Source organism: Molossus molossus, unplaced genomic scaffold (genome assembly GCF_014108415.1).
Source record: "Molossus molossus isolate mMolMol1 unplaced genomic scaffold, mMolMol1.p scaffold_m16_p_18, whole genome shotgun sequence".
Lineage (NCBI taxonomy): Eukaryota > Metazoa > Chordata > Mammalia > Chiroptera > Molossidae > Molossus > Molossus molossus.
The window spans coordinates 65,155,875-65,169,070 of NW_023425353.1; the positions used below are offsets into that span (position 1 = coordinate 65,155,875).

Sequence of the window (13,196 nt, forward strand, 5' to 3'; positions counted from 1 at the left end):
AGTAGCCTGAAGAAGTAAAGTATGTCTTTTCATTCAATTCAGTTTTGTGTGTGTGAGTCATGAAGACGTCTTCCATTTCAGAGCTGGCATTTATCATTGGCTTACTCTTCTTCTTTTGAGAGGAAATTCAGTATGACTTACTTTAAAAAATTAAAGTAAATTAAATCACTTATTTAAAAACTATTATAATACTTGAAATAATTGATCAAGTTGAGTCTGGGAAGTAGTACCTTGGATGCTAGTGACACAAGGAAAAAATGTATTCATATTTTACTCTTAGCAAGCCCTTGATGACAGCTTTTATTTTAATCAGCTTATAAATTTGATGAATATGGATAGTTCTCTGCCATCATTCTGAGATGATTCTTTTTATCTGCTGGAATAAATCACACAAAATAAAACAAAGCCATAAAACATAATCAAGTAACATATTTGTTGATGCTCCATATTAATGCATTGAGCCATCTTTGAACACCCATTTGAAAATAGCTGGTTTGTCAGCTATTTTCCTGTGTAAAGGAATGATACTTAGCTCTGGCTGGTTTGGCTTAGCGGTTAGAGCATTGGCCCGCAGACCAGAATGGCAGGTTTGATTCCTGTCAAGGGCACGTACCTCAGTTGTGGTTTGATTCCTGGCCCTGGTCAGGCTCTTGCGGGAGGCAACCAATTGATGTGTCTCTTGCATCGGTGTTTCTCCCTCTCCCCTCTCTCTGAAGATGAATGGAAAAATATCCTTGGGTGAGGATTTAATAGGAAAAAAGAAAAAAGGAATGATACTTAATACTAATTTTTTGAAATACACTTTCCTTTGCTTTTTGGCTAACAAATCAGAATGTGGGTTCTAATCACCTCACCATATCAGTATATAAAATCTTTAGTCCAAGAAAATATTTTATTATTCCTCAAGATTGGCATAGACATTGTAAAAAATTATCAAGTTATACCCCTATTTGAACAACCTTTCAAAAGCTTCTTGTTTTAAAATGTATGAAGATCTGGAATCTTTAGTATTGTTTGAAAAGGCCCTATGAGAGCTGGCTTCAGCCATACCAACCTTCTTTAAGTTCTTTGATATGTGAAATTCTTTTCCATCTCAGTGACTTCTCGTATATTGTTTCCTCTGCAGACACCATACCTGATCCTTTCCCTCCCTACACGCTTTTCCTGTCATGACCATTATGCATCTTTTAGGCCTTGCCACTTTTTCAGAGAAGACTTCACTGATCCTCTCTTCTTAAATCATGTTCCCCATCTAAAAATCTGTGTACACTTTCATTTTCTTCTTAGATTCGTCATTGTTCATACCTGTTTGTTGTGATTTATTTGTCTGTCTGATTCCCTATTCAGAACAAGAGCTCTCTGAAGATAGGGGCCCTTTCCATTTTTGTTCACTGATCAACTTTTGGCAGTTAGCATAGGGACTGGCACCGTGGTTCTGCTTACAAGGTAGGATGAGAGAAACCCAGTATGTTTCTTTTTCCAGGATCAGAATTTCTCTACCAGACCCAGCATTTCTCAACTAACACTATTTTATAAGGAAATACAACACCAATATAAGGGAGAGCTCATAAAACCATTCAAAACCCAGAGTCTGCGCCCCGACAACCCATTTCCATCTTTTATACCAAGGACATGAACTATTTCATACTACTAATAAATGATAAATAACACAAATATATATTAATATAAGCAAGCCTTGGCTGGGTGATTCAGTTGGTTGGAGCGTTGTCCTGAACCTGGGAATGCAGGTTCCATTTTCAGTCAGGGCACATACCTAGGTTGTGGGTTTGATCCCCGTTGGAGCACATATGGAAAGCAACTGATCTGCACTTCTCTCTCACATCGATGTTTCTTTCTCTCTCTCTCTCCTGTCCTGTCTTTCTAAAAATCAATAAAAAACAAAACAAAAAATCAACTTATCCTTAGGTGAGAATTAAAAAAAAATTAATATAAGCAAGACTTGGGCAGTGCTATTGTCTTTTTTTAAAGAAAAAAAAAAACTTAAAATGGTATTTTTAAAATTCTGTCTTAAAGACTATTTCTAAAATGTAAAATTGAGATATACATGTATATGTGTATACATATATACATATATATACACACACATATACACAAATAGTGAAACCCCAATTTTTTTTTTAATCTTCATCCAAGAACATTTTTGCATTTATCTTCAGATAGAGTGGGAGGGGGAGAGAGAGAGAGAGAAACATCCATGTGAGAGAGAAACATCCAATCAAATGGTTGCCACCCATGCGACCCCAACCGGGGCTGGGGACAAACTGAAACTGAGGTACGTGCCCTTAGCAGGAACCAAACCCAGGACTCTCTGGTCTGCAGGCCGAGGCTCCAACCGCTGAGCCAAACTGGCCAGGGCTAAACCCAAATGTTTTTACATTAATTCAGTTCATGTACACTATTGTAGGATATCACTGCAAAGGATCTTCAATTAGGTGTACCTCTTTTTATATTTGTGTGAATTTAAAATTTGAGTTATACATGTTGAAAAGGGCAATAGACAGTATTATGGTAATTTATCAAAGATAATGTGGCTGTTTGTTGTGCTTGTAGGCAGTATGAAACTGTGGTTCCACTCGAAGACTCTATTGTGACTGAGGTTACAGCAACTCTACAAGAATGGGCCAGTCTGTGGAAACAACTCTATGTGGTAAGTAGTTGATAACTAGTTTATATCATTAAAGTTTCACTGTAGCAAGTGAAAAAATTACCTTGGATATGCCAATTGCAAACTTTTTAGATTTCTGAATATTTGCAGTTTTTCAAATGTATGTTCTTAATATTAACTGAAACATAGTAGGCAGAGTTTTGATCAACTTGAAGAGAACACATTTACATGCCTGCAGCCTCTCCACCCTGTCTCAGTCAGTAAAATGTAAGGTCCATAACACCAGGGATTTTAGCTATCTTATTCATTGTTGTTTCCTCAGAGGCTTTAATAAAACAGGTATTTGCTGAGTAAGTGAACAAACTTGAGACTTACATTGTGAACCTACTGGTAAGTAAAGGCCAAGAAGTTGTATCAACATTTTCTTTCAGCTACTAAATGTAAAAGATATGTCATATATGACACTCTCTATTGGCCAACAATTAATGAAAAGATTAATAAAAACCCAATCTATATCCTTTGGAAACAGAGAGTGATAGGACACACAAAATTTAAAACAAAAATAAGTGACAGGGTTTGTGTTCTGAACAAGATGGAGTAAACCCATTCAGTTTTACTCCTACTAATCACAACAAAAATCCTGGACGAAACCTATAAATCACCTGCTAGAAAACTCTGAAAGTTAGAAGAAGGTGAACTGACTAGGGACCTTGGAACTCAAGGATTGAGTGAGTTCCCTGATTGTTGTTATTTCTTGCCTTCTGCATATCCTGGCCTGGAAATGCTAATGGGTGCAGACTAAAAAAATAGCACCAAGATTAAAAATAGCACCAAGGAGCAGGTTACTGGTATGGCTCAGTGGTTAGTGTGTGGGCCCGTGGACCAGAGATGCCTGGGCTTGGTTCCCGCTAAGGGCATGTACCTCAGTTGCAGTTTGTCCCTGGCCTCGATTGGGATCGTGTGGGTGGCAACCCGTTGATGTGTTTCTCTCACATCAATGTTTCTCTCTCTCTCTTCCTCCCTCTCTCTCCCCCACTCTGTCTGAAGATAAATGCAAAAATGTCCTTGGGTGAGGATAAAAAATAAAATAGCACCAAGGAGAGCCTGTTCTCTCTAGCCAGAGGATGGCCCAATAGACAGCAACTTTTTAACCTATCCTGCCTGCTTTCTAGGAGAGCATCACAATAAAAGCTGCATGCTCCTGCTCTGGCTGGTTTTGCTCAGTGGTTAGAGTGTCGGCTTGTGGACTCAAGAGTCTTGGATTCAATTCCTGGTCAAGAGCAAATATCTTGGTTGCAAGTTCGATCCCTAGCCCTGGGGTTGTGCGGGAGACAACCAGTCGATGTGTCTCTCTCACACATCTATGTTTTTTTCTCTCTCACTCCCTCCCTCCCTTCTTCCCTCCCACTCTATCTAAAAAGCAGTGGAAAAATATCCTTGAGTGAGGAAAAATAAATAAAAGCTGCATGCCCCCTTCCACCCCAACAGACATTGCAGCAGCCGAGTATGTAGCCAGAGCTCTGTCTTACATACACACCCATTTCTCCACTTGCAGTAACTAGATTTGCCTTTGTCGTGAATGCAGCCTCTGGGCTGAACTCTGACGTCTACCCTTCCTGCTGCAGTAATGCAGCAATGCCCCTCCTCAGTGGAGCCTGTAATTCTGCCTCACCAGCAATTACCAGGTCGCATCTCTCCCCAGCAGAGCCTGTGAATGGGACACTGGCTTTCACATCTGTTCAGTATTTTTTTTTTTTTTTTTTAATCCTCACCCGAGGATATTTTTCCATTTTTTGTACAGATAGAGGGGGAGGGAGAGAGAGAGAGAGAGAGAGAGAAACATCGACGTGAAGGGACACATCGAGTGGCTGCCACCCGCGCGACCAACCAGGGCCGGGGACAAACTGCAACCGAAGTACGTGCCCTTAGCGGGAACCGAACCCGGGTCTCTCCGGACCGCAGGCCGACGCTCTAACCGCTGAGCCAAACTGGCCAGGGCAACATCTGTTCAGTATTAACAAGGTGGTGTCGCCCTGGCCGGTTTGGCTCAGCGGTTAGAGCGTCGGCCTGCGGTCTGGAGAGACCCGGGTTCGGTTCCCGCTAAGGGCGCGTACCTTGGTTGCAGTTTGTCCCCGGCCCTGGTTGGTCGCGCGGGTGGCAACCACTCGATGTGTCCCTTCACGTCGATGTTTCTCTCTCTCTGTTCCTCTCTCTCCCTCCCACTCTACCTGAACAAAAAATGCAAAAATGTCCTCGGGTGAGGATAAAAAAAAAACCAAAAAAAAAACAAGGTGGTGTCCTTAACTTACAGAGTTCTGTGAACAAAACCCTGACCTTCTCTGCTTTGAAGTAAGGAAGAAGCATCCCTCTGCAAAGGAGCCTGTGGTTGGAGCTCTTGATTTTCACTCCCCCTGTATTAAAAAAGGTGGTGCCCTTCCCAGCTGAGCCTGGGACAGGACTCTGACTTTCACCCCCCCCCCATTAATGAGGCAGTGCCCCTCTTTAGTACATCCTATGGACAGAACCCTATTTCTCCCACCCTTACCCTGCTGAAAAGAAGTAGTGCTTCTGCCCACCCAAGTACCTGCTGAAGATAAAGTGGAGTTCTGTCATCTAGGTAACACACAAATGGGCAAACTGGAAGAGCACTGGAGAGACTTTATAAACTAAATTGACATTTGAATAAAAGCCTACAGAAATGAACCTGGTATTCTATTCTGCCTTGTGCTTACCTTTATAAAATATCTACTCTATATGTGGTCATCCCTTTACCCCCAAATATTTGGAGTCTGAACCCGTGATTCACTACTTTCTAATAACATTTACTTGAATAACATTGGTCTGATTCAGTTTGTCGTGTTCAACCAACATTTATTGAGAACCTGTCATGTACCCAGACCTGTTAGGACCTGGAAATAGAAAGATAAAAGACCTATGATCTTTACTCTAGAGAGTTTAAAGAGAGGTGGAACATATGGATGAATAATTTGATAAAGAAAAATATATGCAAATTAAAAGCCATGTCCACACAAAAACCTGCACAGGGATGCTTATAGCAGCTTTATTCATAATTGTCATAACTTGCAACCCAAATGTCTTTCAATAGGTGATGGATTAATAAACTGGTACCTTCAGACAATGGAATATTATTCAGCACTAAAAAGAAAATGAGTTATCAAGCCATGGAAAGACATGAAAGAACCTTAGGTACATATTACTAAATGAAAGAACCAGCCTGAAAAGGCAATATACTGAGTGATTTCAATTATATGACAACCTGGAAAAGGCAAAACTAGAGAGAGAAAAAAAGAGATCAGTGGTTGTCAGTGGTTATGGGGGGGGTGGGGAGATGAATAAGCAGAGCACGGAGGATTTTAGAGCAGTGAAACAACTCTGTATTGCTACTTGAATGGTGGATACATGCTGCTGTTATACATTTATTCAAACCCATAGAATATATACCAAAATCAAACCCTGATGTAAACTATGAACTTTGGATGATGATAATGTTTAAATGTAGGCTCATCAATTGTAACAAATGTACCACTCCGGTTGGGGATTTGATGATGGGGGAGTCTACACATCTCTGGGGATAGGAGGTGTATGGGAAATCTTTCTACCTTCTTGGTTTTGCTGAGAACCTAAAACTTTTGTTTTACAAATCTTTATTAAATTTTTTAAACTCATCTTTATTGTTGAATGTATTACAGATGTTCCCCCCTTTTTTCCCCATTGACCCCCTCTTCCCCAATCCTGCCCCCCTCCTGCCTTCCCTACACTACTGTCGGTGTCCATTGGTTATGCACATGTGCGTAGAAGTTCTTTGGTTTATCTCATCCTGCCCTCCCCTACCCCCTTCCCTTTGAGATTCATCAGTCTAACAACCAATTTGTATTTCTTAATTCCTTCATCTTTTTTACCCATCTCCCCATCCCCCTGCCCATCTGGCATGCAACAAAAAGTTCTCTGTATCTATGAGTCTGTTCCTGTTCTGCTCACTCATTTTGTTTGTAGATTCAGTTGTTGATAGATATGTATTAATTGTCATTTTATTGTTCATATTTTTGTTGTTGTTCTCCTTCAAGAAGACCCTTCAATATTTCATATAATACTGGTTTGGTGGTGATGAACTCCTTTAGCTTTTTCTTATCTGGGAAAGTCTTGATATGTCCATTGATTCTAGATGATAGCTTTGCAGGATAGAGTAATCTTGGTTGTAGGTTGTTGCTTTTCATCACCTTGAACATCTCTTGCCACTCCTTTTGGCCTGCAAAGTTTCTTTTTAGAAATCTGCTGACAATCTTATGGGAGCTCCTTTGTAGTTAATGAACTCCTTTTGTCTTGCTGCTTTTAAGATTTGTCTTTTACCTTTGGCATTTTGATGATGATGTGTCTTGGTGTGGACCTCTTTGGGTTCATCTTGTTTGGAACTCTCTGTGCTATCTGAACTTGTATGTCTGTTACCTTCACCAAGTTAGGGAAGTTTTCTCTTATTATTTTTTCAAATAGATCTTCAATTTCTTGCTCTCTCTCTTTTCCTTCTAGCACTCCCTTGATGTGAATGTTGGTACGTCTGAAGTTGTCCCAGAGGCTCCTTACACTGTCCTCATTTTTTTTGGATTCTTTTTTCTTTCTTTTATTTTTCAATTTTTATTAATTTATTTTTGTTACAGATGTTTCTCTGGATTCTTTTTTATTTTTGCTGTTCTGATTGGGTGTTTTTGCTTCCTTATATTCTAATTCGATGGTTTGCTTCTTGGCTTCACCTACTCTACTATTGATTCCCTGTAAATTATTTTTATTTCAGTTACTACATCCTTCATTTCTGACTGGTCCTTTTTTATGTTGTTGATGTTCTCACTAAGTTCCTTGGAGTTCTCCTTAGGTTCCTTGAAAGTTTCACTAAGTTCCTTGAGCATCCTTATAACCAGTGTTTTGAACTCTGCATCTGATTGATTGCTTATCTGCATTTTGTTTAATTCTTTTCCTGGAGTTTTGTTCTTTTCTTTAATTTGGGGCATGTTTCTTTGTCTCCTCATTTTGACTGCTTCCCTGTGATTGTTTCTATGTATTAGGTAGAGTTGCTATGTCTCCTAGGCTTCATAGGGTGGCCTATTATTGTAGGTGTTCTGTAGGATCCGGTGGCACAATCTCCCTGATCACCCCAGCTGGGCCCTAGAGGTGCACCCCTAGTGTGGACTGTACACCCTTCTTTTGTAAGTGAGTCTTGATTGCTGTTGGCACGTCAGTGGGAGGAATTTACTCAGGCTGATTAGCTGCAATGACTGGCTGTGCCCACTGACCACTGGCCTCTGACTCCCTTGGAGGATCAGCTGTGTAGGGGCCCACCACACAGAGCAAGACTTACTTCATCAGGGCTCTGGTACCCACTGAGTCCACTCATTGAGAGTTTCACCTATGGAGGTGGTTGGGTGATGGTATTTTGATGTGGTCTGAAGCAATTCATTGGGTGTGCTGGCTCTGGAGCAAGGTCAGCCACTGCCTCTATTCTATCCGGGGCCACCCAGCATAAGCTACAAAGTGATCTGCAGAAGGCTGCTGCTTGTGCTGGGCCTGGAGGAGCCCAGGAGAAGCCAAGTTGTGAACCAAGGCTGGTTGCTTCTAGTGCCAGGCCTGGGACCACTTAAGAGAGGTATAGGGCTCTCTGAAACCATATGCTGCTTACTTGACAGATTCTAGTAAACTCTGAAGCAAGATCCAAGACAGGCCAATCCTGTGGTAAAACCTTTGAAAACAGCTTGGGTGGGCCCGAAAGTTGGGTGTGGCGGGGTCTCAGAGAATCACCAGGGCGGGGCAAACAGTGTGAGCCAGGTTGCTGGAATCCTAGATATGGCAGCTGGCTGCCACTGCAGGGAAGGGCTCACCAAAGGAACATCAGCCTCCACCAGCACGTCTGTCCAGGAGAAAGCTGCCTCTCCAACCCTCGTCCCAAAGCCAGATAGCTCAGTTCTTCCCTGTATGTCTCTGGTGCCCCTCAAGCTTTCTCCCCTCCAAGCTCAGAGAGAGCAAGTTCGAATAAGTCCATGCTCGAGCCCTTCAAGAGGAGCTTCCTGGGGCTCCAGCAGCCGCAGCCTCCCTCTGCCTCAGTTCCTGCTGATTTTTACAGCCAGAAGTTATGGTGACTTCTCTTCCGGGCACTGGAACCCTGAGCTGGCGGCCTGGTGTGGGACAGGGGACCCTCACTTCTCAGGGGGCACCTTTCCAGCCAAGGTGTCCCCCCTTATTTTTATCTGCCCCACATGGGTGTGGGATCAGCCTGTCTGTGCCTCCACCCCTTCTACCAGTCTTGGTGTAGCTGCTGCTTTAATTCTGTAATTGTCAGACTTCCATTCAGCTCGATGTCAGATGGTTCTGAATAATGGTTGTGTTGTAGTTTAGTTATAATTTTGATGTGGCTGTGGGAGGAGGCGAGATCACGTTTACCTGGGCCGCCATCTTGACCAGAAGTCTCTAAAAATCTTTATTAAAAATTCTGCAATGCCCTGGCCAGTTTGGCTCAGCGGTTAGAGCGTTGGCCTGCGGTCCAGAGAGATCCGGGTTTGGTTCCCGCTAAGGGCATGTACCTCGGTTGCAGTTTGTCCCTGGCCCTGGTTGGGTTGTGCGGGTGGCAACCACTCGATGTGTCCCTTTCACGTCGAAGTTTCTCTCTCTCCCCCTCCCACTCTATCGGAACAAAATATGGAAAAGTGTCTTCAGGTGAGGATTAAAAAAAAAAAAATTAGGCAAGTATGGAATTACAATATAAAATAAAACACAAATATATGATGTTCAGTTATTCCTTCCTTTCATAAACCCCTTTACTCATGTTTGACTTGAGTTTGTCTGTGACATGTCTCCCAAGAATGACAAATTTTACATTCAGCTGTGAAGATGAATTTGGCTACTATAGATGTCATATCTAATGTGCAAATGTAACAACTTCACGCCACACCGCATTCTCTCTCCACCCAGTGACACAATGACATGATTTTAATATAGTCTTTCTAGATTTTAGTATAGGCTGGCTCTTATTCTTACTAGAATATTTTTTGAGGTTAAAAAAACAAAACAACTATTACAGTTTACATTGCCTTTTTTAATGTTTTGAATAATTGGGTTCTTTTAGATTTTCTTTCTTGACATATAGTAGATCTTTCTATCTTACATCTGGCATGTTTTATATTTTATTTTTTTATTGATTTTTAGAGAGAGAGAAGGGCTGGGGAGAGAGAGAGAAATATCAGTTTGTTATTTCACTCATTTATGCCATCATTGGTTGATTCTTGTATGTGCCCTGACCAGGTGTTGAACCTGCAACCTTATTGTATTGGGATGATGCTCTAACCAACTAAGCTAACTGGCCAGGGCTGGCATGTTTTTTATTTGAAAAGAGTGGCATTATAATATTGGAGAGGCAGATTAAATTACATAACCTAAAAACAATATACATTTACATAGCATTCTGTTTCCTATGTTGTCATTCTAAGCTCAGGCTTATGTATGAGAAAGGTTGTTATAAAAAGATTCTAAAGTTATTCAAGCACAATATCATTTATAGGAGCAGCACACACACTGCTGCAATGGTAAGTTGCTGTAGCCTGGAAACGCATTGCCTAGCAACCACATACTAACTCTGTCCATTCTCCAGGCAACATTCTCCAATCTTTAGTCTGTTCTGTATGTCTTAGTGCTTCATCTTTTTCAGCCATAGAAATTTTAATGTTTCAGTGAAGATTGCTTCTTATCTTTGTGATTACCTTGCATGAGGACCAAATAATGTGCGTTCTTAGTTACTTACTTTTGTTTCTTTACAGTCTGTTTATCACAGATAAACAGATTTTCTGTGTTAAACACACATCGGTGGGATTATTATATTGTAACAAGTGTTTTTTTATACATTGATTAATATTTAGAAATTCTGTTTATAAAAATTAAGAATAGCCCTGGTGGGCGTAGCTCAGTGGTTAGAATGTTGGCTTGTGTACCAGATGGTCGCGGGTTCAATTCCGGTCAAGGGCACGTACCTGGATTGCAGGTTCGATCCCTGGCCATGGTTGGGGTGAGTGCAGAGGTAACTAATTGTTGTGTTTCTCTCACATCTCTCTCTCTCTCTCTAAAAAATCAATGGGGAAAAAAATCCTCCGATGAGGATTAATAAGGAAGGAAGGAAGGAAAGAAGGAAGGAAGGAAGGAAGGGAGGGAAAGAATATATTCTAGAAATTTATTATTTTTGATTTTTTAAAATTTTGTTTAGTGTATTAATAAAGGTAGTTGGTGGTTATATTTTAGAATTACCATATGTTGAATATTCACCTGATCTAATTTAATCATTACAAAAGCCTATGAGCAGGTACAATTATTATTCTAGTCTATAAAGGAGGGTACTGAGACACAGAAAGGGTAGATAACCTGTTCAGATTCACCTTTAATCACTAATACTTTATGGTTTATAACAGTGGCTTAAAGGTTTTTTGTATGCAACTCACAGTAAGAAATACATTTTACATTGCAGCCCAATACACACACACACACACAAACATACCTATAGACATACTGAAACAGGTATTGTTTGGTAAAACCGTGCTCCATACAAACTCACTTTATTGTGTCTATTCTGCTGTATTTTCTTTTTTTTTTAAATACTCAGATAGAGTGAGAGGAAGGGAGAGAGACAGAGAGAGAGAGAGAGAACCATCAATGTTAGAGAGACACATTGACTGGTTGCCTCCTGCATGACCCCAACCAGAGCTGGGGACCAAACTGCAACCGAGGTATGTGCCTTTGACTGGAATCGAACCCACAACTCTTTGGTCCTTGGGCTGATGCTCTAACTGCTGAGCAAAATTGGCCAGGGCTATTCTGTTGTATTTTAAAGTAGTGGCTAAGCCATCAACAAATCATCAAACAACAAGTGTTGGCGAGGGTGTGGAGGAAAAGTGGACTCTAGTACACTGCTGGTGGGAGTACACTGCTAGCCACTATGGAAAACACTATGGTGTTACCTCAAAAAATTAAAAATTGAATTGCCATTTGACCCAATGATCCCACTTCTAGGAATATACCCTAAAAAGCCTGAAACACCAATCAGAAAGAATATATGTACCCCCATGTTCATAGCAGCACTATTTACAATAGCTAAGATCTAGAAACAGCCCAAATGTCTGTCAGTAGACGAATGGATAAAAAAGCCGTGATACATATACACAATGGAGTACTATGCAGCTGTAAGAAAGAGAGAGCTCTTATCCTTTGAGACGACATGGAGGGACCTGGAAAGTACTATCCTAAGCGAAACAAGCCAAACAGAGAAAGACAAGTATCATATGATCTCACTTATTTGTGGAATATAATGAACATGACATTCTGAAGAACAGGGTAGTCCCAGAGACGTGGACGTAGGGTACAGACTGACAATCCCCAGAGGAGGTGGGAGAGATAAACCACAGAGCTTATATGCATGTATGCATGACCAATGGATATGGACACCAAAGCTGGGGACAGGGCGAGGAGGGAGAAGGAGGAGGGTGTCAATGGAAGAAAAAGGAGAAACATCTTTAACAAAAAAAAAATAAAAAAAATAAAGTAATGACTAAATCTAACCTCTAAATAGATTTTATGACTTACTAATGAGATGCAGTCCACAGTTTAATGAGTACTGATTTGCAGAACGCTGTTTATTTTAATTTAGTAATTATTTAAAATAATTTTAATTATTATTTTAAGTAATGGAAGGTTATTACACAGGAACCCAGTAAAATTTAAAATGCTCAGGTCTCAAAAACATTGAGAGTTTGGGGTTGTCTCTGGATCCAAAGTAGTTCTAGGAACGTCAGTGACTTTAAATGTTGGAATTCCTCAAGGCTCAGTCCTGTACCCCTTTTTCTTCTTCTCATTCTCTTCCAAAGTCACACCTACAGCTTTAGTATCTCTATACCAATGTCTACCAGATATGTATCTCTGGCATTGACATCTCTTCTGACATTCAAACCTATATATCCAGCTGCCTACTTGCCACCTCCAAATATAGTCAACATAGGTGTTAAATAAGTGCGAAAAAGAAATGCGCTATCAAGCCGTGGAAAGACCTGGAGAGAACCTTAAGTACATATTTCTAAATGAAAGAAACCAATCTGAAAAGACTATATATACTGAGTCATTTCAACTCTGACAATCTGGAAAAGGCAAAACTATAGAGACAGTAAAGAAATCAGTGATTGTCAGTGATTATGGAGGAGGGAGAGATTAGTAGGCAGAGCACAGGGAATTTTAGAGCAGTGAAAAAACTCATATTAAGAATACATGTCTTGCCCTGGCCGGTTTGGCTCAGCGGTTAGAGCGTTGGCCTGCGGTCCTGAGAAACCCGGGTTCGGTTACCGCTAAGGGCATGTACCTCGGTTGCGGTTTGTCCCCGGCCCTGGTTGGGTTGTGTGGGTGGCAACCACTCAACGTGTCCCTTTCACGTCGATGTTTCTCTCTCTCTCCCTCCCTCCCACTCTATCTGAACAAAAAATGGAAAAAATGTCCTCAGGTGAGGATAAAAAAAAAAAAAAAGAATACATGTCTTATAATC

General features: G+C 40.9%; 1 protein-coding gene across 1 annotated transcript in view; it reads left to right on the plus strand.

The window, feature by feature from the left end:
* The window catches only part of DOCK3 (dedicator of cytokinesis 3), a 247,386-nt gene that overhangs the window by 27,527 nt on the left and 206,663 nt on the right, over window positions 1-13,196 (plus strand). Inside the window, exon 4 of the mRNA XM_036267098.1 lies at window positions 2,572-2,668. Coding sequence (XP_036122991.1) covers window positions 2,572-2,668 — 97 coding nt within the window. The remainder of the gene's footprint in view (window positions 1-2,571; window positions 2,669-13,196) is intronic.